The sequence below is a fragment of the Myotis daubentonii genome, chromosome 2 (assembly GCF_963259705.1).
Source record: "Myotis daubentonii chromosome 2, mMyoDau2.1, whole genome shotgun sequence".
NCBI classification, from domain to species: domain Eukaryota; kingdom Metazoa; phylum Chordata; class Mammalia; order Chiroptera; family Vespertilionidae; genus Myotis; species Myotis daubentonii.
Window position 1 is genome coordinate 49786573 of NC_081841.1, and position 23187 is coordinate 49809759.

Below are 23187 nucleotides of genomic sequence, written 5' to 3' on the forward strand. Positions count from 1 at the left end.
CGGATCGGGCTGACGGCGAGGGTGACAGGACGGAGCCACTTGTATTTAAAATGTTCTCTTTTTATTTGTCGTTTAAAAACAAACTTGGAAGAAGCAAAATCCAAAACTTGCCCTTTGCCTCTTGCAACATAAATTATGTACAGTTCAGAATGATCGCTGATACAAAACATGCCAAGGACAGGGGCGCTGGGGGTGGAGGGAGAGGGCACTTTAAAAGGGAATCATTTCATCCGCTGTTACGAAAGACCAACCTTGCTGTACAGGATACACACAACACAAAATAAAGTCTTCACGGATTCACACTTGTCAGCGATTTATTTTTTTAAAAGGGGGAGGGTCCTGGAGGTGAGGGGAGAAGACTGTAAAGGGGAAAAACTGAAAATTGAATATGTGCAAGTGTAAACCAACCCAAAATACAAACACGGGGGACGGAGGAGGAGGGAATTCTGATGCAATTATACAGGCGGGGTACTTAAAAAAAAAACACCAACAACCAAAATTCCAACCTTGTAACTTGGGTCTGAGTTAGTTTATATAAAAATTAAAAACTGTATAAGGTTTCTTTACTAAATTCTACAGGACTATCGGATACCTAGCATATGCTTACAAAGTCTGCCCCATCCCCTTTCCCAATCCCAGGGCCCAGGCCCCAACCAGAGCCTGACTCACAGGAGCCAATCTCCCCATCCCTGTAGCCTAGACCTTTTGCTCTTGGAAATGGCTTTGGGAGCAGCAGCCCAGTCTCCCCACTGTCTGATTTAATTACAGTGGTTTCTGTGAGGGTGGAGGGATGTTATTCTCTTAAACATTTGCAGCTTGAAACAGTTGAGGAAGCAGCTTAAAAAAAAAAAAAATCTCCCTACCCCCATCAATCCGCAATCCCCCAATTCAAAAACAAACAAAAACAAACCTAAAATCACAACAGCGACTGTGCTCCCCTTCCAGCAGGCCCACCCATCCACCACCAACCACCAAGCCCATCCCTACACTCCATACATTTGATTCTTGAAAATATTAATTACAAAATGCCCTTTGCCCACAGCCCCTAGGAGAGAACTGCATATAAGCTTCATCTTCATCCCCACGGCTCCCTACCATGCAGGGGTCTGGGGCTTCACCCACCCCCTGATCTACCCCTACCCCAGGAAGAGGTTCAACTGCAGCACAAGCTTGGGCAGAAAGGGGAAGGAAAGGGAGGCAGGGAACCCATCACCCTCTGGCTCCCCCTGGGGCCAGCTCACTTTTGTGCGTTATAACGTAGTCCAACTATACAATAGGGGGTGGGAATTGCCCAGCCTCTATACCCCCATCTTACAGCAGTCACAGCCAGGGGGTGGGGAGGAGGGAGTGAGGAAAAGGGCGGTAGGTTGGGTAATGGAGGGGGCCCCCCCACAAGGGGAGCTCCATGTATCCGCCCCACACCCCCCTACCATTTATAAACTGGTTTTGTAAAAAGAAAATAGATATATTTATATAGAATATATAAAGCACAAAAATTAGTAGTTTTACATTTGCTCTCCCCGGGGGTGGGGGGAGAGGGGAGGGTTCTCACCTCCAGCCGGCTCCCCCATGCCCCACAAGACTATGTACAATCCCATGTATAAATAGATAAATACCCCCCACCCTCCCCGCGCTGACACTAAGCTCCCCACCCCCACATCACCACCCCTTCCCACCAGACCAGCAGCAGTTTGGTGACTGAGGGAAAGTGGGAGCTCTGGGCCACACCCTGCCTCACTGGGTATGGGCATGCCACTCAGGGATAGCCCTCACCTCTATCACCCACCCACCCCATCCAGGGGCTGGAGGGCAAATGGGCTCATGATGGGGTTGGGAAAATAGGAGGGAAATATCCTGGTCCTAGGTTTAGCACATCCCTCCTACCCCCATGTCCAGATGGAGAAGGAAGTCCTAGAGCAACTAGGGGCCAGTCATCCCCAATCTTCATCATCATTAGCCTCAGCCGCCATCCCATGCCCAGAATTAAAAACAAAGATGGATTTTTTGTTGTTGTTGTTTTCTTCCTCCTCCTACCCCCTTCCACCCACTCAGAAGAGGGCAGTGAGGTGGGGGAGAGGGTTGGGGCAGTAGGGGGCTTGGAGAGGGTCTCACATTTCAAAACAGCAAAAAATCCAACACTTAAATGAGGTAGGTGTGGGTGTGGGGTCTCCTTGCCCGGCTTGCCTGGCTTGCCCTTCTGGGCAGCTGGGCGCCTCTTTCCCATTCATGTTGCATTTGTCAGAGTGGAAAACAAGGAAACAAAACCCATAGAGAGAAACATAGAGGATAAGAGGGAGACAGAGACAGATTGAGAGGGAAGGGGATGGGGGTGAGGGGGGCGGGGGGAGGGGGCAGGACCCGGCAGGCAGGGCCAGGTGTGAGACCCGGCCTTTGGGATTGTCAAGCTTAGTCAAGTCTCTTTGCAGCCTTGAGTTGGGCCGGAGAGGTCAGTGGGAGCAGCAGGGCTGTGAGGCCCGGCCACACATCGTCCTCCCCCCTCCCTGCTGCCTCCCAGATGCTTCTGGGTAGTTCCCGGCCCATATCCCCCTCAAACCTGAGATGCCCAATGGCTGCTTCTGTCTGGCTCCTCCTGGAGCTAGGGGCAGAGATGCCAGCCTGGGGGCCGATGGCAGGGAAGAGGGTTATCCCTGGTGCCCAGGGTGGGCTTGGCCTAGGGCCCTCTGCCCCAGCCTCCTGCTCCAGGGGCTCCGGTCAGCCGGCAGCCCCAGCCCTGGGTCCTGGCTCTGGCCGCTACCTCTCTTCCCTCTCATCCCTTTCAGGGAAGAGGTTGGGGGTGGAGGGACTCCCCTGCCTGGTAGCCTCAAAGCTTTTTAATTCATCCATTTCCGACAATTCCAGGCTCCACAGTGGCAGGGGATCTTGTGCTGATCGTCCTCAAAGTCAAACTGATAGTCATAGGTCAGCTGTTAAGAAAAGAGGGCAGAATCAGTACCAGCCCCCCAGAGGAACTGGGGAGGACAGAGATGATCTGATCTGAGGGCAGTGGCCTTGGAACGTGGCTCTGGGGAATAACAGAAAAGAGAGAGCTACTTTGTCACTCACTCATGATGCTTCCTCTTACCTCCTCTCCTTTGGGGATTCGCCGGCTGGAGATGATGATGATTTTATCCTCTTTGTCAAATGTCACAACTTCTGCCACACAGTTAGGGGCACAGGAATGGTTAATGTACCTAGGCAGTGGGACAGAGTCAGGGATGCCACATGATGAACTTGGGATGATTTTGGTTCCTTGTTGGCCCACCCCCAGTGTATCACCCTCAGAGACCCCTAAATCCCTCCTTCCTAATTCCTCTCACCTGGCAGGGCCTCCGGTCAATGTAGCATCAATCACATGTTCATTGTTTATCCGGAACATGTAGATGCCTCGATTCTAGAAAGGCAAAAGTTGCAGAAGGGGCAAGAGTATCAGAGAATGGCCACGGTGTGATGGTGGGATCAGGTAGCAAGCTCAGGCAGTGGGCTTCATTTCTTCTTTTTCTTTTCTCCCACCTCCTCCTCCCACAGCTTTCCACCTGACCCCCACACTGCTCCTTGTTCCTTGGCTGAGTGTGGACCATGCACCACGATGGCCTCTCTGTCAGCCCATACCTGCTCCTCATAGATTTTCTCCCGCCGGTTGGCCACCTCGTTGCGAATGATGGTGCCAATGTACTCAATGACCATTGTGTGCTTTTCTAGGTCCTTGGCTGCATAAAGCCCCAGGCCCTGGATGCGGGAGCGAGCCAGATACACATTGTTCTTCCACTCAGTGCGCAGCCGCCGATATTGAGATGACTTGGAGTGCACAAACTGCTTGCTGTACGGGGTGTTAGTCTCGCCTGTGAAGGTGCTCTGATATGCCTTGGACATGCTGGTGCTGTTCAGGGTGTGGGGCCTGGGAGGTGATACAGTGCATGACAAGACAGCTCTCCCTCAGACCAAGCACACACCACCTGCCTCCTCCCTGGGATGTGCAACATGCCAGTTAGGGGCATGTGCTGCCTTGGGAACAGAGTGGAGGCATATGGGTCTTGGTTTAGATGAGGTAATTAACTAGCTATGGGGACCCTTCCAACACCCTGGGTGGCACAGAAATGGGGGGTGGGGAGTGGAGTGAAGGGAGGCACCAATTCCCCTACACTGAGCCCACTCTCCCATCTCCTTGTCTTCTACCACCCTCCTGTCAAACTGTGCTTAAGGCCGTGCTCTTCTGGGAGGAATTCCCCAAGCAGCCCAGGCCTGTAATTTAAGTTCATAATTTGCTCAAACGTCTGAGTCCTACCTCCTGCACATTCTGGAAGCCCTGAAAATGGGGGCTGTGTCTACCACATTGGACTGGATTTGAATTAAAACTAGCTCTGAATTCATAGCCAAAAGGTGGCATCCTTTCTTCAGACTGTCCCCTTCTCTAACGTAACATTGGGCTCTGTGCAGATGGCTCAGTGCAGGGGAATGACTGCTGCCTGACAGGATCCTTTTCACCACCCTAGGGCACCAGCCAAATTCTTCCCCATCCCAGAGCAGTGGTTTTCAAACATTTTTTACTCTTCTTTCTTTAGCAGAAATATTTATTTATTTATTTATTTATTTATTTATTTATTTATTTATTTATTTATTTATTTTAACAAAATGTTATTGGAACTCCAATACATAAACTAGATGAAAATGAAATTCTTCTGGTTGAATTTGAGGAAGGGGGAGTTATACACAGGGAGGGCCAAGTTCTGCCCACTCAGTTTGTGTGTTCCAAAACTTTTTGGAACACACACAGTTTGAAAACCACTGTTATAGGGCATCAAGGATGAGGGCTGACTGGGGTAGAGTCGGACACTCTACGACAGCCTGAGGAGTAACCGAAGGCCTTCACAAAAGCCCTGCTACCGTGAATTCTGCCTCCCTCTACCCAGTGACCAAGGTCAGGCTACTGAGGAACACAGAAGGAACAGGAAACCACAAGTCAACATGTAATGTTCTGGTCCCAGCTGTGACCTCTGTCTAGTCACTTAACCTTTCTGGGTCTCAGTTTTCTCAGCTGTGAAATGGGGGTCATACCACCTGCCCTACCTACCTCATAAGGTTGTTGTGAGGATCAAATGAGATAATGGATGTGAAAACGCTTTGAAAAAAAAAGTATAAAGTGCTATACAAATTTAAGGTTTTATTATTTTTCTATTATATTTCTAATTATTTACTTTTGAAACCAACTCAGCCTGGGGAAGGGAAGGTGACCCTAGCACTCATGGGGTATCTGAGGTTTGGGAGAATCACAGGCCCCCTGGGAGCAAAATAGGAGAAGAAGGAGATGACTGGGCCCCTTATACAGTTCATAAAATTTTACCACTGTCCACCCAGAACCTCCCCAACAGCCATTCATTCCCAGGATGCCCAAGATAAGTCTGTCCTAGACCCCAGGTCAACCCAGGACACCTGAGCAGGTTGGGGGGAGGCAGAAAGGGATACTGTAGTGATAACTGCACACCCTCTAACCAGGAGGCCTAGAGTGAACCCCCCCGAATCTCTCCAAGGAGAACTGTAACCTGTAACCCCAAACCCTCAATTGGCCAGAGGGTCCCTACCAACTCGCACACCCATATCCCTTGGTCCCAGCCCCACAAGCTCACCGTTTGTAGTGTGTGAGGATTTTAGGCTCTGATCGGGCACAACCAGTGGGGTTGATCATGAGTGGTAGCTCCATTAGGGGGTGGCGTCCATAGCGGAATAAATAGTTTTGACAGCTCTCCACTCCAGGCAGCTGTGGGCACAGGTCATGTTCACCTTAGCCTGAGCACTTTTGGGGCAGGACCAAAGTTCTCAGTGCCCCCCTCACCCCGGCTCCCGGCCCCTTCTTACTGATTCAGCTATGCGCAGCACAGCGTGCACCGTCAGCCCAAAGAGTTCCTCGCCTTTCAGGTACTCAGGGAAGAGCCTCAGCATGTCGGCCTCTTTTCTCATGGCAGCCACAGGCTCTATGATGCGATTCCACACAGCTAAGAGGCAAGGAAAGAGAGCAACCCTCACCATCTGGTGAAGTTCCTCAGAGGGAACTTCTGCTCAGTGAATCCGACCCTAACCTTCATCTGGAGCAACCTCCCTGTCACGAGGCTGTGTGGTTCTTCAGGACCCCCTCATGGCCTCCCAGTCCCACTCTCCTTCAACAAGCCACACTTCCCACTCCAGAGGGGCATTAGAGTGCCTTGTGACACAAAAACATGAATCCAAGGTCCAGGAGACCCAGCACAGGTCACAGGACTTGCTGAGAGTCAGAACAACAGGCATGCTTTGGCACTGGGAAGATGAGTTCAGGTTTTAGTACTAACCATTGGACCTTAAACCAGATACTTAAATCTAAGATTGTTTCTTGAAAACCTGGGAATAATAGTACTTACCTCAGAGGGTTGTGTGAACAAAATAACCTATATAAATCACTTAGCTTAGTTTGTGGCACATAGTACATGTTCACTAAAAGGTAACTGCTCTTATTGTTATTTTTATAATAACACTAAAACTAAGATCAAAAGAATTTTGTCCAGAGAAAAGCAACTAAAGGGAACTTCATGGTTAGGATCAGATTGGGTGAGCCAGATGGTAAGGTCTCAGAACTGTATTCTTTTGTTCCACTGAGGATAGGAAAAGGAGCCAGAATAAAGTTAGACAAGCAAAACATCTTCAATTACAAGGGAATTTAAGGTGAGTAAGAGAGGCTAAAACACTTTCTCTGGGGATTTTCAAGAGACCTCCACCTACGTGCAATAGAGCGTGCAGAGGGCAGAAGATCACTCACAAGGACCCTGCAGATCCCTTTTCCACATTGTAAAGATGATTCCAGGAGAAACTTGCCCAACTCCACATTACCATTTCCAGGGCCCATTGCTCACCCTGGGGAGAGGCATCAGTGAAGACCAGGTCCTCCAGGCCCTGCTCCATGACTTTGATTATAAACTCCGGCCGACCGTTGTTCTCACCAATAGAGCAGCGGTAGCAGCAGCGGCGGTTGTTGGTGCGAAGGCTCCAGTAGATGCGTGTGGCTTCGTAGCCAACGGGATAAAGGGCAGTGGCACTGTGAAAGTCGGCCATCTGATGAGGGAGCAGCTGTCCAATGGCATGGAACACAAGGCCCCCTACCCGGAACATGTGCAGCCGCTCTCCCCGCTGGATGATGCTAGCGATTTGCTTCACCTCATCCCGCTCAATGTAGACCCGCCGGAAGACAGCAAAAGAACTCAGCTCTTGCTCACAGGGCCCTTTGATCTTATGCATTGGACAAAGCATGGTCTTGTCCTTAAAGAACATGCACTTGGCGCGGATGGCGCAGGCAAAATGGTAGACGTTGGGACAACGCATGCGATTGCAGCTGCTGGTGGCACCGGTGCGCTGGCACAAGGAGCACTTGGTTAGCAGTCCTCGGTGGAGGGCCACTTCCACATTCATCAGTGCCCCACCCTGGGTCTCATAGACCTCCGTGGACCACAGGGCACAGTTGAGGTGCACCCACAGATCCAGGTCCAGGTTCAGCAAACGGGCAGGCCCATCAGTGGCCCCATCACCCTCCTCATGACAGAAGCAGCAGCGCCGCATGTCTCGAGGCACCTTGTCAGGTCGCAGGGCTGTGCCAAGTTGTTCCATAAACTCTGCCACTTCCCGCTCATCCTCCTGCTGCCCACTGCCCTTCTGGATGGTCAGGAGCAGCCGCAGACGCTTCCAGCGCACCCCTTTCCACTTCTTGAGCCGAGGGGACCGGCAATCTTCACCTTCTTCAGAGGGCCGGGCTCGGGGCTTGGGCCGGGTGGATTCAGGGGAGGAGGCCAGGGGCAGAGGCGAGGGGACAGGTGGCTCAATTGAGGGTTCAGCTGGGAGCTCGACCAGGGGTTCAGCAGGGGGGCTGGCAGGAGAGGGTGCCAAGGGGGATGGGGGTGGGGAGGGTTCTTCAGGAGGTGGGGCGGAGAGCTGTCGAACGTCCAGATTGGAGACATTGTAGGTGTAGCTGTGTTGGGTGGGTGGCTCTGGGATAGGGCTCTCCTATGGGAGGGGGCACGAACCCTGTATGGTTAGTGCCAGCTCCTCACTTAACTAGCCCCCTCCCTTTTCCCACCCACATCCCACTCTCCCAAAAGCCCTCTCTGCTATCTCTGCCCTAGCCAGAGACACCCCTTTTTCTTACCCAGACCCACCTGTTTCAGGAGGCTCAAGATGTCTAGCTGGCTCTTGAGAGTATAGCCAGGCAACACGGCATCAAATTGCTTTAGCCAGTCAGGGCCAGCTTCTGGGCTCTTGCCTCCCAGACTCTTTTCTTTCCCACCTGCAGGAAGGAGGGGGTCAGAGCCTCCCACCAGAATCATTCCCCTTAGGTCCCCAGGTGTTTTCCTGCCACACTCACCAGGGCCCTCAGCGTCCCCCTTCTTAGGCTCAATGCCTGCCCGGGCAGAGCTCTCTGGGAACAGCACCTCATAGGAGTTGGGGATCTTCATGCTTAGCAGCTCTGCCACTGCCACCATCACACCATTCAGATTCTGCCGGAGCAGGGAAGGGAGGGGAGAGCCTTTTCAGCAGATTGTGTACAGTGAGCACTACCACCAGCTTTGTGGGGACAAGGACACTTAGAACACAGCTCCACAAGCGGCCGGTCAGTCCAGCCCCTGTGCCATCCAACTCTTCCCATGTACTTGTTTTATGGTGGCCTTTCCCAAACTGCTGTGGGCATTAGCAGGAGCTCCACAAAAGGGGCCTGTGTCAGCTAAGTTTAGGAAACTATACACATTATATCCATAACTTGGGAGATTCACGATAATTAGCAAATTAGAGAAGCTGAGGAGTCTTGTAGTAAGGACTCCTGTTTGGTTGTTTTAACTGGGACTGCCCATTTCTTGTTAACATTAAAAAACAAAAAACAGTTTCACCAAATATAATGGGGTGCTGTCTTGTATCATATGTCGCATTATACACACTCTCTTTATTTGTTGAGTGTGTCTTTACCACAGGACTGTGAACTCCCTGAAGGCAGGGACCCCTCATGTTTCATTTACTCTAATCCTACAGCCACTAGCCTAGGCTTTCACATGGTAGATCCTCAGTACATAGCTTTAAAGGACCAAATTTATCCAGACAAGTTTCAGGGACTGCCCTCTGATTAGCACCCCTTAGGCCTCTGAGGCACCCTCCAGGACACACCTTGGCTGCAGCAGCAGAGACCGTCAGCATGACTGACACCTCACTTCCTTTGCCCTTTTCCCAAGTTGTGGCAGGCAGCTTTCCAGGGACCTCCAGGTCTAGAGCCCCATAAGGTTTGGTATCTGGGAAGACTAAATGAGAAAGAAGGATCTGTGTTAGCCTCAGCTGCCCCTCTGCCCCAGCTCTGACACCCCAGCCTGGCCTGGCCTGGCCTATGTTCAGGGCAGCCCCTACCTGGAATGCTGGCGCGAGGAATGATGGGGATTACAGGGGAGAGAGCCCGGTCTTCCTGCTCCCACTGCCCTGAGCCCAGCTGAGGGAAACGAGGTGCCTCCTCCCCCAGAATGCTCTCGGGGGATGAAGCCGGCACAATGCTGTCAGGAGAATCGCTGTCCTCATCACTCTCCATCCTGTAGGCCAAAAGTAGACATTTGTTGCTACAGCTCTGCAGACCCCCACTCCCAAATCTAGAGATTAGTAGATATCACAGCCTTACTTAAAATCTACTATTGGTCAAAGGGAAAATGAGACAACCAGATCCCTAACCCCATTCCTCACCCCCATTTCCAGCACAATCCCTACCTGACATCCTCAGTCTGATTGTGAGGGGGTGTAGGCAAGGCGGCCAGCAGGTCTAGACTCTTCACCTCTGAAGCATCTGAGGGGTAGGTAGGGGAAAGAAAAGTCAGGCCTAGGGTGGACAGAGCTGATGGTGCCACATTTCAGGCCTAACTAGTACAACATCTAGCTTAGCTATCATAACCACTGTCTACCCATCTAACAGTTTGGAGCAGACAAACTATATTTTGAGCATTTCCAATGTGTCAGGTCCTGAGCTTTATGTGCATTCTTTATTTATAATATTTTAACACTCCATTAAGTATTATAATATCTATTTTATAGTGAGGAAACTCAGGCTCACACAAGTCAATCAAGTTACTGGGCTATAGTAACACGGCTAAAAGAACGCAGGACCAGGATTCACAACCAGCTGTGACAATAGTTTATACCCACCAAGGCTGTCTGTTCATTATAAACAAAAGTTTCATTAACATTCTGTCATCCACTTCCCTCACTGTCTTGGTTCTAGACCAGTGATGGCAAACCTATGACACGCGTGTCAGAGGTGACACGCAAACTCATTTTTTTGGTTGATTTTTCTTTGTTAAATGGCATTTAAATATATAAAATTAATATCAAAAATATAAGTCTTTGTTTTACTATGGTTGCAAATATCAAAAAATTTCTATATGTGACACGGCACCAAAGTTAAGTTAGGGTTTTTCAAAATGCTGACACGCCGAGCTCAAAAGGTTCGCCATCACTGTTCTAGACTCCCAATGCCCATCCTTGTCTCCAACCAATTAGTCCTGAAGGGGTCCTTTCTATCTCAGGTACTGGTTGTGTGTGCACACAGCGAAACACGCAACTATCTATGCGAAACTGTTTGACAGGGTACACTAACTGGCTTGGACCCCAGCCACCAAATCCTTCTAGAGGAGAGGCCCACTCTACTCTTGACTTACCCCTCAGTGTTCCTTCAGTATCCCGGGCAGAGGCGCCATCCTTGGGGTGCTCCCCCAGCTCTTCAGATGCAGTGACGCCATTCACCATCTTCTGCTGCACCGATGGGGGTGGGGTGGGGGGCAGCGACGAGGGTGGTGTCGGCGGGTTACTCAGGTTATTCTGGGGGTGGGGTGGGGTGTTGTGTGCAAGATGGCAGGGGGAGACTGACATAATCTCCTGGCCCCACACTGTATCAGCAAATTCCTCAAGTATCCCACTCCCACCTCCACCTCCCCAAGAACCTCATCATCCCCCCAAAAGGTACTGTCATTTTCTAACCTTGGTAAGCAGCTGAGAATAGTAGTCAGGGCCAGTGGGTAGTGCCCCACTTCCAAAGGTCCCCCTCAGCTGGCACTGCCCATTGATTGGGCAGCTACTGCCAAAGGGAGCAAAGAGGCTAAAATTGGCGGTGATGGTAGGCTCCGTTAGGGGCAGCAGGGACAGCTCCTAGGAGGGGCAAGATGACAAGGTTGGAAACCTGCAGCATGTAAATCTCTGCCACTGCATAGCTGGGGGCCAGGGTGCCCCCTTATCCTGAGTTGGGACCAGGGGACTGGCTCCTGGGGGTCACCTGTTTTAGCTGTTTCAGCAAGGCCTCGCTGGCCCTGACCCCGTCCTCCTTCCGCAGCTTCTTTCGGGAGCTCACCAACCTGTCGCTTGCCTTCTGTACCCGCTTGGGCTTCGGTGTCAAAGGTTTCCTGGCTGCTGTATCCTAAGCCGGATAAACCCACAGTGAAGGCTGCTGTCCTCCTCAGAGCCCTCATCTCTTCTGTTTCACCAAGACCTGCTCACTCTGCCCCACGTTCCAGGCCCCACTCTACCTGGAATACTCACCTCCTTATTGCTGGGGGTACCCTGTAGTTTCTGCTCCAGCCCAGCCAACTTGCTGTCAATGTGCCCGTTGATCTCTGTTCGCAGCCCCTCGGGCCCCCGCCCAGTGCTGAGTTGCACATTCTTTGCACGTAGAAGCTTCTGCAAGAGCAGATGCCCGGCCTCTGAGCGGGGGCCTGCCAGCAGGTGGTGGTTGCTGGTACCTGGTGTCCCTATTGGCTCCCCATTGGCCTCCCTCTTCACCACCTGGGCTCCCAGGGCACATGGCTCTTCCCGAGGCTCCTGCTTGATGCTGAGATAGGATGGTTCGGGCACCGCCTGCCCATTCACCTGCTCTGGATGCCCAGGTACCAGGCTGCTCTGCTCCGGCTTCTGGGCTTCTGCTGGGTTGTCTGGAGGATCCCAAGGTCCCAACCCTTTGCCAAATAAGGTATCTGCAAGCTGGGCAGCAGCAGGTGAGATCTTCCCAGGAGGCAGCTCCAAGGGCAGCGCTTGGGGTTTTGGGGTCCCTGGCTGTGTGGGAGGGAGCTGGGCCTCAGCGGGGAGCTGGGAACTAGGGGACGGTAATTGTGAAGGTCTCTTTGGCTCTTGTGGGCTAGATGGTGGAGGTGTGGGATGAACAGGACCAAGGACTGGTCCAGTTGATAAGGCTCCTTGTGGGGCAGGGAGCCGGGGTGGGCCCTGAGGTCGAAGTCCTGCCCCTAGCTCCTGGAGAGGCCCTGTCTGGGATCCAGGGAAGCCCCCAACTTGGGGCTGGCGGCCTAGGAGGCCCTGGAGGGGAGAGGGCTGGGTCCCAGGCTCCTGATAGGATGGGGCCTGGCGTATGGCCTGACTCTGCTGTAGCTGCCGCTGCATGAGGAGTGCCTGCAGCTGCTGCTGCTGCTGAGGGCTCAAGTGCCGCAACTGTGGGTTTTTGGCCAAAACTCCTTGGAGCTGTGCTCGAAACTGACCCACCGTAGGCATGACTCCAGCCCCGGGCAGGCCCTGCCCAGACTGGGGGACAGATCCTGGTTTGGCAGGCTGTGGCCCTGCATTATTTTGCAAGGGCCGCTCTAGTCCATGGTGCTGTTGGGAGCCCAGAAGGTTCTGAGTTATGGGCCCAGGCTGCTCTCCTAAGGAAACAGAGGATTGGGTCAGCAGGTGTGGCACAGAAGAGGCCTCTGAAGATGATCCACTGTTTGATTGCCCATGGCTGCCCACACCTGCTGTGTGGAGCAAGTTAACTTGCTGCTGCTGCTGCTGCTGCTGCTGTCCTTGGAGCCTCAGAGGTGGCTGCAGTGGCACAGAGTTGGGCTGAGGCTGGGCCTGGGGTTGGACAAGCAGGAGTTGTGAGTCCCCAGAGAGTGAGGGCTTTACTTCCCCTGGTTCAGTGGGCACTGCCTCAGGTGCAGTCCCTATTGCTACACCTCCCTGATGTGTGGAGGGCCCCTCAGTGGCCTCTGGAGGAAGAGTGGTCTCTACAATGCTTTGTTCCTTGCCCGTTAGGAGGAGGGTTGGGCCCAAGGCTCCGGGGCTAGAAAAGTGTTGTTGCAGAGGCTTGGCTGGCATTCCAGGACCAAGAGTCACTTGCTGCTGCTGTTGCTGAGGAGACAGTAAAGTTCGACTCTGGTTTAAGAGACCTATCTGCTGCTGTTGCTGCTGTTGAAGCTGCTGCTGCTGCTGTAGCTGCTGCTGTTGTAGTTGCTGCTGCTGCTGCTGCTGTTGTAGCTGTTGTTGCTGTTGAAGCTGCTGCTGCTGTTGTAGCTGTTGCTGCTGTTGCAGCTGCTGTTGCTGCTGTTGCAGCTGCTGCTGTTGTTGTAGCTGTTGCTGTTGTAGCTGTTGCTGTTGTAGCTGTTGTTGCTGTTGAATCTGCTGCTGCTGTTGCTGTTGTAGCTGCTGCTGTTGTAGCTGCTGTTGCTGTTGTAGCTGTTGCTGCTGTTGTAGCTGCTGCTGCTGCTGCTGTAGCTGTAAGGAGGCCATTGGCTGAGTGCTAAGCTTGGGCTGCCCACTATGTGGCATGAGACCCTGCTGAAGATGAGAAAGCCCTGCCATGGGTCCCTGCTGTTGGTGCTGCTGCTGCTGCTGCTGCTGGGCTGTGACCAGTCGGTGTCCCATAAGGCCCTGACTTTGCTGTGCCAGCTGAGGTGAACTTGGTACCCGGGACTGGGTCAGAAGCACCTGTCTGTGAGGACCCTGAGACCCCAAAGCTCCAGGGTGTTGTTGCTGCTGCTGCAACACTGCCACCTGGGCAGGGCCCAGCATGCCCTGGGGCCCCTGGGGTGGTTGAGGGGACAGCTGCTGGACCAAGAGGCCCTGATGGCTGCTGGAAGGCAGAAGCCCTTGGGGCTTGGGACCCAGAGCCTGGTTTGCCTGTATCCCAGGTCCCTGCTGCTGTTGCTGCTGGATTGCCACCTGCCCTAGGAGGTGCTGCTGCTGCTGCTGTTGCAGTTTCTGGGCAATCTGCATACGTTGCTGCTGTAGCTGTAGCTGCCTTTCCTGCAAAAGCCTCGATTCAGGTCCCAAGCCTCGAAGAGCAAGATTGCCAGGAAAAAAGCCCCCTGAGGGGCCAGCCAGGGCTCCAGCCCCGCCAGAATGTTGCTGTTGTTGTTGTTGGGCCAAGGTTGTGTTGAGGAAGGGGCCACCAGGCTGTCCAGGTAGTGCCATGCCCCCTGGGGGCAGACGAAGTCCGGCAGCTTGCCCACCAGGGGGTCCCTGTGGTGGCTGTAGCGCATGGCCAGGGAGCAGCTGACCAGGGAGCTTGGTGAGTAGCCGAGGACTCTGGGAAGGGCTAAGGGCCAGCACCGCTGAGTGTTGTTGTTGCTGCTGCTGTTGCTGCTGCTGCTGTTGCTGCTGCTGCTGTTGCTGCTGCTGCTGCTGCTGCTTATTCCGATATTCTGCCATGAGATTTGTGTGCTCCTTCTGTTGCTTCCGGACCTAATGGGAGGGTCGGGGATGTCAGCCTCGAGCCTGCCCACCATGCCAACCCTCTTCCCAGCTCCTGGTTTCTAAGCTGAAGCCTGCTTTTCCCACCTGATCCAGCTGTTTCTGGATCTTGCTCTGCTGCTCTGTAACCAACTTGAGCTTCTCAGCATCAGCCTCTGGGAACTCCCGGCCAGCCTTTTTGGCAGTACGCTGTTTGGCACACAGAGCCTTCCGGGATTTGCGGTGCACACCAATCTGCTCCTCTAGTACCTTCAGCTGCATCTGTAGGAGCTGTTGGGTATGGAATAGCCACTCTTCATACTGCCGCTGGTCAGCCTCATCTGGAAAAGAAAGCTGGTGTCAGGACCAATAGAATGGTGATCCCAATTCCTCTTCCTTCAAATGCCTCAAGCCATTTTCTTTTAGGCTCCTCCCCATCCCCATACTCACTGATCACTCCCTGGGCAAAAGTGGGTGGATTGGGACGAGCCTGGGAGGGGTCACCAGCATTCCTCTCCTGAAATGAGAGACACTGCTAAAGGGTCATATTTCCATACCAGCCCCTAAGAAGGGTGGCCCAACAGCATGAGACACAAATTCCTACTCCCACCTGATCACTTACCTGGCCACTCCCAGCTGCTACGTGGTTCTGCAGATCACTGCCAGTCCCCCCGGAGAGCCTCTGGGCTAGCAAGGACACTTGCTGCCTAGAGTTCACCAAAGCACAGAGGATGTGTTAGTAATGGGGTCATTTGAAAGGCAAAGAGGAGAAACAAGTAAGGAAGGAGATCAGGAAGGAGAGGAGAAAGATTGGGAAAGAAAAGGTCCAACTGCCACCCAAGTCTTACCTGTTCATACCAGGCGCTACTCCAATGCTGCCCTGAGCCATCACCTTCTTGATGCCTTTCAAAGCTACCATCTTGGCCTTTGCAATGGGATCAATGATATCTTCTGCAGCAAATTTGTCCAGGTCTGGAGAGGGAAAAACCAAGGGAGCTGGGCATTTGGGCCAATGCTCCATTCTATGTCTGCTATTGCTTCCAACACTTTAACCTCTATCAAGCCAAGCAAAACAATGGCATTGCATGATAGAAAGACCAGTGGAGTAGGAGCCAGGCAGCCTAGGTGACTCAGCTCTATTATTCACAGAACATGTGGCCCTGTTTGTGTTAGGAAAAGGTACTCAGTAAATATTTGTTAAACCAATATATCAATGTTACTTCACCTTTCTGAACCTCAGTTTACTCCACTATTTGGTAGAGATCATGACTCCCTATTCTGCCTTCCTTCTTCACCTCCAGGGCTTTCCGAGACTCCCCAAAAGGCGGGGGTGACATGTTTCCTCATGTGGCTACTGAGAGGACCACATATGACAAGAATATGAGCACAGTTGACCCTTGAACAACATGGATTTGAACTGCAGGCTCGGCTTATATGCAGATTTTTTTTTCATTAAATACTGTAAATGTATTTTCTTTTCCTTATTCTTTTTCTCAATAAACATTTTCTTTTCTCTAGCTTACTCTATTGTAAGAGTACAATATAGAATACATAAAACATGCAAAATATGTGTTAATTATGTTATCAATAAGGCTTCTAGTCAACAGCAAGCTATTAGTGGTTAAGTTTTTTGGGGAATCTAAAGTTATACACAGATTCAACTATGTGGGGGTCAGCACCCCTAAGCCCATGTTCTTCATGGGTTAATTGTCCATTTTACGACCTAGAAAGCATTCTTCAAAAGTAGTGTTCTTGCCCGGCCAGTATAGCTGATTGATTGAGCATCGACCTATGAACCAGGAGATCACAGTTCAATTCCTGGTCAGGGCACACGCCCAGGTTGCAAGCTCAATCCCCAGTGAGGGGCATGCAGGAGGCAGCCAATCAATGATTCTCTCTCATCATTGATGCTTCTATCTCTCTCTCTCCTTTCTTCTCTGAAATCAATAAAAATATATATATTTTTAAAAAGTAGTGTTCTTAGAGCAACTAGTGCAGCCCAAGAACCCATCTGGCAAAGCCCTAGATGCCAGAGCTATTGTGGGCCTGACATGGACCACCTACATCCCACTCACCTGCCTGTCCTGGATGCTGGATAGAAAAAGAAAAGCAAAAAAATCTAATCTTTCTAAAATCATACACATTGTATATTTCTCCACCACTCAGTAAATTTAACTGACTCCCCACTTTTTAAAGGACTAATCAAAATCCCTCCCCTGGTCTTTTGAGGCAGTAACACAGTTAAGAGGATCAGAGGGCCAGGGTTCAAACTCTAGCTCTGTTAGTTGTGTGATCTTGGGCAAGTTACTTAACCTCCATTCCTCATTTTCCTTTTCTATAATCAAAGATAATAATAATACCTACTTAATGACTTTGTTGAGATGATTAGATAATGAATGTACAGCACTCAGTACACAGATTGCAAATAATAATTACTCAGTAACTGCTATTACAATTTGAGGTCTTATGGTAGTACCCTCTCACTTCCCTCTACACCAGTGATGGCGAACCTTTTGAGCTGGGTGTGTCAGCATTTTGAAAAACCCTAACTTGCCGAAACCGGTTTGGCTCATTGGATGGAGCGTCGGCCTGCGGACTGAAGGGTCCCAGGTTCGATTCCGGTCAAGGGCATGTACCTGGGTTGCGGGCCCATCCCCAGTGGGGGGTGTGCAGGAGGCGGCTGATCGATGTTTCTCTCTCATCGATGTTTCTAACTCTCTATCTCTCTCCCTTCCTCTCTGTAAAAAATCAATAAAATATATTAAAAAAGAAAAAAAAAGAAAAACCCTAACTTAACTTTGGTGCCGTGTCACATATAGAAATTTTTTGATATTTGCAACCATAGTAAAACAAAGACTTATATTTTTGATATTTATTTTATATATTTAAATGCCATTTAACAAAGAAAATCAACCAAAAAAATGAGTTCGCGTGTCACCTCTGACACGTGTGTCATAGGTTCGCCATTGCTGCTCTACACAAAGTCTACTCCAACCTAACCACTCACTCATTCTCCAAACATCCCCCATTGGCTCTCCTGCCAATATGGTTCCTGTTCCCAAGTCTTTTTATCTATCTGGAGTGTTTTCTCTTGCACCACTTCTCTCCAAGTCCTAATCCTTAGGTCTCACCAAAGCTACAAAGCCTTTGCTAATCAGGCTTCATGTATTCATCCCATTCCCTCACTCAAACATCAAAATGCCTGCTATATGCCAGGCACTGTTCTTCCCTTCTTAAAAGCTACAGTGCTTCTGCCAATACTACTAGTATGGTATTTAGTCAAAGATTTGTCCCACCTCCCTTAATATGAATTACGTTATGTCTGTAGTCTCAGTGCCCATTTGTTGGTGACAGTGACCACCCCTGAGTAAACCAGTGCTCCCAGCTGAGGTTACCTGTGTCTGGGAAGAAGCTGTTCGCCAGCTGCTGCTGCATCGCCAGCTGTTGGGGTTTCATGCACATGGAGGGTGGCATGGTACCCATGGGCTTCTGTGCCAGCACTGGTTGTGGACTCTGCTGGGACACCAAGCCTGCCTGCCCTCCATGCTGCCCACTTATCATATGCCCTTGGTTGGACACCATGGCCAGGGATGGGGCCAGGCGTTGCTGAAGGGCATGAGCTGGTGGCTGGGTGGGCATCAATGGTTGGGCCAAGCCTGGCTGTCGGGAACCTCCAAGTCCCAGGGCAAGCTGTTGTTGGGGCCCAGCCAAAGTGGAAGAGCCCTCATGTGGCAAAGACATGGCCTGGGCAGGGCCTGGTGTGGACAGTAGAGAATGCTGCTGTTGCTGCTGGGCCGGCTGTAGTTGTGCTGAGAGCTGCTGTTTCTTCTGCAGCTCCTTCTTCTCATGCTCCAGCAGGTCTTCAATAAGCAGCGGTAACTCGCTAGCGACCAGGGAGCTCTCCATTTTGTCCAGCTCATCCCCAGATGCTGCATGTCCACCAGGCAAGGTCAGGGCTCCACTCTCTAATTCAAACTTCTCTAGCAGAGAGGACCCTCCTGGGCCACTCAGTGGGTTAGGGGTCAGCAGGTGAGCTGGTGGTCCTCCTGTGGCTCCAGTGTGCCCACTGCTAGAAAAGGGTCCTGTGCCCATCCGTGTGTCCCGGCTGCCCATCACACTCTGTCCTGGCTTCAGTCCCAGGCCTAGGGAAGTGGTGGCAGGTGCTGGCTCTACCTTCGGGTTGGTAATGGTGAACTGGCAAGGGGAAGGGTGGCGTCCACCCTCCTCCACCTTGGGCTTCACCTCAGGGAGCACTGGTGCCAGACGGGGCTCAGAAGCATCAGCAGCAGGGGGAGGGCGTTCCTCAGGGCCCAGGGGTCCTGGCTCCACCCCCCGCAACAGGGCCTCCCGCTCAGCCTTTTCATTGGCTGACTCCACCAGCCTCAGGTGCTCATTGAAGATGTCCTTCTTGTCTCCAGTGTCCAACTCAGGGTCAGTATAGGCCAGTAGGTCAAACTCATCTCCATTGAGCAGGTCATCCAGGTGGGGATCGTTGGTCTCCAGGTTTTCCAGGGTGCCCAGCTCATCATCTCCCTTGGCCACATCTACACCCAGGCCCAAGTGAGCAAGTTCATCATCCTCCAGGGCCTTGTGGGCATCAAAGTCATCATCCAGCTCAGGGTCCTCACAGGGTAATTTCCCAGCTTCCAAGACCAGAGGAGGGGGGCGGCCAAGCTCAGTGCTCGATGGGGGCCGGCTGACCAGCTCCAAGCCAGGGGGCAGGGTGGGACCTTTGGTGCTGGGCGCTGGATGGAGGCTATTGTTCAGTTCAGGGGCCAGCGGGGCTGCGGGTTTCTGTGGGGGAAGGCCTGATACTGTTAGACCACGAAGCCCTTCAGGAGCCAATCGGTGGGAGTCCTCACTTACAGGGTAAAATCGGGGTCTCTGAGGGGGACCCTGACCAGGAAATGGAGGCCCCCCAGGTCCTAGTCCTTTTTGTACATTGTGCCGCAACTCAATGAACTGGGCAGGACCAGCTGGACCAGGCACTGGCTCGCCAGGGCCAGGCAGGCGAGTAGGAAGTCCTGCCAAGGGGGAACCTAAGTTTTGGCGGCCAAGTTCAGGCCCAGGAGTTGATGAAAAGCGAGTAGACATGGCAAGTCTCATGGAGTTTGCTGCTGTTGCTTGCTGCTGCTGCTGCTGCCAGAGGTGTTGCTGCTGCTGCTGTAAGGGCAGGGACCCAGGATAGGGTGCTCGCTGATAAAAGGCTTGGGAGCCTCCCACCAGTTGCCTGGAAGAATATGCAGTAGTCAGTAAGATGAAGTAGACATTAAGATGAAGAAGAACGAGAACATGGGCCTAGAGCAGTAGGGAAGGGTAGAGTTAATGTGGCAAGGGGGAAGGAATAGGGGAGAAAAATGATACTGGAGAAGAATTAGAGAGACAGGTAAGTCAGAGGCAGTACACAGAGGTGGTCAAGTCTGTTCCCTTGATTTGCCCCCAGTAACCCTGGAGCCTCACCGGCTATTCACATCCATAGAGGAAGGGGTGGCTGGTGGAGGTGGCCGGGAGAGTCGGTCATCACTTGGGAAAGCCCCTGGCCCTAGGATGGGGCCACCCAGCTTGTTTGAGGGCAGCCCAAGGCTACTCTTATCCTAGGAGAGATAAGAGGTAGATGAAGGTGGGGCCACCTTCAGTAACCTGGGCCCACCACACCTTGCCACCCTACCTACCTGGGTCCCAGAAAAGGGGGTCTGGCCTCGACTCAGCTGCTCAAAGGCAGGGTTGCTGGGCTCAGTACCCCAGTTCCCTGGAGGCCCCACTGCTCCTGCAGCTGCTGCAGCTGTTTCCTTCTCCTGCCGCAGGGTGTTGCGCTGGATCTGTTGCCGAATCAGCAGCTCTCGCAGTCGCTGGCGCTGTGCAGAGAACAGAGAAGGGTAAGTCTATCGTACTCTAACCACAGGGCTGGCACAGGTACAGTGGAGGTATGAGGGAGTCAGCTCCACGATGTCAACTCACCTGCCGTTGCTTCTCCAGCTCTGTCTGGCTGAGGCTGGAGATGCCTGGGTCCTGGGTACCTGGAAGTTCAGGTGCTGCCAAAGAGCCGGCCATTCCAGCTCCTGGGTCTTCTCGTTTATCGACTGGAGAGGTGATGCCAGCCCGCTGTGAGGCTCCATGGGGTGGGTAGGGGAGGGATCCATCGGGTACAGGTGGTGGTAGGACTGACTGGGGGCGTAGCGGGGACAGCCCATAGCCCTCTCCTGTGGACCCGCTGCTGGGTCCCAGAGGGCTACCCGATGGGTGGAAGTTCCCTGTGGCTACTGAGTAGTTTGTGCTTTGAGGCTTGCCCATAGTAGGGCCAGGCCCAAAATGGCTGTTGATCCCGTGGGGTGGAGGGAGACCAGGCTGAGGGACAGGGGGCTTTAGGGAAGAGGGCTCCCCGACTGCCTGAGGGAAAGTGAAACGCATGGGAGAGGGCGTGCCCACAAATGCACCCGTCCCAGGGGATCGGGCGAAATTTGGGGGCTGCCCACTTGGGACCTTGGCATGGAGCTCACCTGCTGGCCCTGAGGGCAGGGCTGCTGGGAATCCCCCAGCCCCCAGTGGAGTGTGAGCTAGAGGCCCAGACTTAAAGGCAACTTCAGGGGGCTGGGGTCGGGGTGGCTTATGCAATGGGGCAAATGGGTCACGGGACTGAGGGCGAGAGGGTGGGCGGGAATAAGGGTCAGGGGACTGGAAGCGAGGGGTCACAGGAGATGGACAGAAAGCCTCAGCAGACAGAGGACGGGGTGTCAATGGGGACTGGGAGCTGGACTGGGACTGGGGACTAGCGGGCACTCGGGAGAAAGGGTCAGAGGGCAGTGATCGGGGGGGTAGGGCACAGCAGCTCTCAGGGGCTGGGGGCTGGGGCCGAGGGGTCAATGGGGGCTGAGCATAAGGGTCAGGGTAGGGGCCAGGGCGAAAGATATCCGAGTGGCTGGGGGGAGAAGGGGCCAAAGCCTGGGCAGGGGATGGCTCCTGGGGCCTTAGGCCCAAGCCCGGGCTCTGGGGCTCTACCTGAGATGCCCGAGGGGTCAGGGGAGCTTTAAAGACATCAGGTGCCTTTAACTCCAGGCTGCCCAGGTGGGGGCCTGAGGAGGGTGAGTCAACAAAGCCCAGGTTTGGAGGCCCATAGCTAGGAGAGGATGCCCCAAGCTCTTCCTTCTTCACCTCCAGGGCTTTCCGAGACTCCCCAAAAGGCGGGGGTGACAGCAGGGGCTCAGAAGCCTTGCCACCCCCTACTCCTGGGCTCTCAGGCACAGCCAGGTTGTCCAATGAGGGGCAGCGGGGTTTGAGGAAGGGGTCAGGTGTGGAGGGCTGGTGTCGGGGGGTGCCAGGTGGGGTAGTGTGGAATTCCCCTGGCTGGCCAGTCCCAGGACGAGATGAGGTGCCCAGCGTCGGAGGCTGCACAGGAGCCCCAGTCGGACTAGGATAGGGAGGATAGGTAGATGGTGCCGTAGGGAAGCGGGGCTCCAGAGCGTAAGCAGGGGCCAGTCCAAAGGGGTCCTGCGAAGGCACTTGGGCGGGCACCTGGGGTGGGAGCTTGAGGAAGAGCTCACCGGGCGAGTCGGGGCCAGGCACCGTGCCCGCCGGCGGCTTCAGGAACCCATCCGCAGAGGTAGACAAGCCGGCGGGGGTAGTGGGGCTGCCAATGAAAATGGTGGGGGCCGCAGCAGGGGGCGGACTGCCCAGTGCCCCTGGCTGGGGGGGAATGCGGAGATGTAGGGCCGGTCGGTCAGTCTTACGGGCCATGTCGCCCACCTTGGTCTGCTTGTTGATCTGGCTCTCAGCCTGCTACGGAGGAGACCAGGCACAGAGCAGTCAGGCTGCTGTGGACAGGCCCTACATCCCCCTACCATCACAGAGGCCACCTGCTACAAGACATCAATGGTGCAGCCTGGTGGGGCCCCCACTCACCTTTTGCACCTTGTTGATGCGGTGAGCCGCCCGGTTATCTTTGGCCTTTTGCTAAAGGATGGAGGACACAGCCTTAGGCCTAGGGCTCAGCCTCATGCCCAGCCCCCATCCTCACATCACTCACATTCCCTACCCCAAAGCTAATCCCTTCTAGCCCAGATGCTTTAGGAGTGGGGAATGGAAAGAACTGAAATTTCCCCCAAATACCTCCCCCCGCTCAGTTCCCAGTCCTGCTGACTCAGGCTTCCTTCTGTCTCACCAGATAGGGGGCTTTGTCAGCAGCTGGAACTTTTCTCCAGAGCTTCATGATTTGTTTGCAACGGCTAGACCAGTCTGGAGGACAGAGGGATTGCATTAGGAAACTTGGCAGGTGACCCATGCAACTGCCATGTTACCAGGTTGTTGTCTCCCTTGCCCTCGCCCCACAGGTACCTGGGTAATCTTGCTTGAGATTGGGAAAGTTAATGTTGGCATACAGCACAGGCGAGATAGTGGAGAGTTGGCCCAACTCCTCATCCTTCTCCCAGCGCTGAAGACTCCGCTGGTTATAGGAGAGCCCGTCGCCCTCACCCTCCGTGGTGGGGGTGGTGGGGGTGGAGGGCGTGGTGCCCCCTGAGCCTGTCCAGGGACTGTCTGGTTCACCTGGTTCTGGGCTAAAGAAGCCCCCGCGCTCCCTGGGGCGCAGGGGCAGAAAGTCACAGGGGGCAGGGTTGCCACACCCCAACCCAGACAAACTGCCCAGAGGCCCCAGGCCAAAACCCTGCCCCAACAGAGGAGGGCCACTAAGAAGGAGGTGGAGAGGAAAAGGGGGAAGTATTACTATAGCAG

At 53.3% G+C, this 23187-nt stretch overlaps 1 protein-coding gene across 12 annotated transcripts in view; it reads right to left on the reverse strand.

Annotated features, from left to right (window-relative positions):
- Positions 1 to 296: 296 nt before the first annotated feature.
- Positions 297 to 23187, reverse strand: part of KMT2D (lysine methyltransferase 2D) — a 39775-nt gene continuing 16884 nt past the window's right edge. For 5 of the 12 annotated variants that reach the window (XM_059682744.1, XM_059682734.1, XM_059682735.1 and 2 more), the window contains 28 exons: positions 22792 to 23033; positions 22619 to 22692; positions 22360 to 22410; positions 20422 to 22236; positions 20136 to 20318; positions 19924 to 20057; positions 17859 to 19693; positions 15312 to 15435; positions 15086 to 15170; positions 14914 to 14995; positions 14572 to 14804; positions 11566 to 14475; positions 11303 to 11443; positions 11011 to 11178; positions 10692 to 10851; positions 9748 to 9823; positions 9400 to 9575; positions 9166 to 9296; positions 8375 to 8507; positions 8169 to 8296; positions 6876 to 8016; positions 5851 to 5987; positions 5622 to 5752; positions 5069 to 5116; positions 3610 to 3895; positions 3318 to 3391; positions 3083 to 3191; positions 297 to 2924 (listed from right to left, as the gene is read on the reverse strand). In XM_059682744.1, coding sequence (XP_059538727.1) covers positions 2832 to 2924; positions 3083 to 3191; positions 3318 to 3391; positions 3610 to 3895; positions 5069 to 5116; positions 5622 to 5752; positions 5851 to 5987; positions 6876 to 8016; positions 8169 to 8296; positions 8375 to 8507; positions 9166 to 9296; positions 9400 to 9575; positions 9748 to 9823; positions 10692 to 10851; positions 11011 to 11178; positions 11303 to 11443; positions 11566 to 14475; positions 14572 to 14804; positions 14914 to 14995; positions 15086 to 15170; positions 15312 to 15435; positions 17859 to 19693; positions 19924 to 20057; positions 20136 to 20318; positions 20422 to 22236; positions 22360 to 22410; positions 22619 to 22692; positions 22792 to 23033 — 10900 coding nt within the window. In that variant the 3' untranslated portion in view covers positions 297 to 2831. The remainder of the gene's footprint in view (positions 2925 to 3082; positions 3192 to 3317; positions 3392 to 3609; positions 3896 to 5068; positions 5117 to 5621; positions 5753 to 5850; positions 5988 to 6875; positions 8017 to 8168; positions 8297 to 8374; positions 8508 to 9165; positions 9297 to 9399; positions 9576 to 9747; positions 9824 to 10691; positions 10852 to 11010; positions 11179 to 11302; positions 11444 to 11565; positions 14476 to 14571; positions 14805 to 14913; positions 14996 to 15085; positions 15171 to 15311; positions 15436 to 17858; positions 19694 to 19923; positions 20058 to 20135; positions 20319 to 20421; positions 22237 to 22359; positions 22411 to 22618; positions 22693 to 22791; positions 23034 to 23187) is intronic. The other 7 variants (XM_059682740.1, XM_059682739.1, XM_059682743.1 and 4 more) reach the window with 6 other exon arrangements.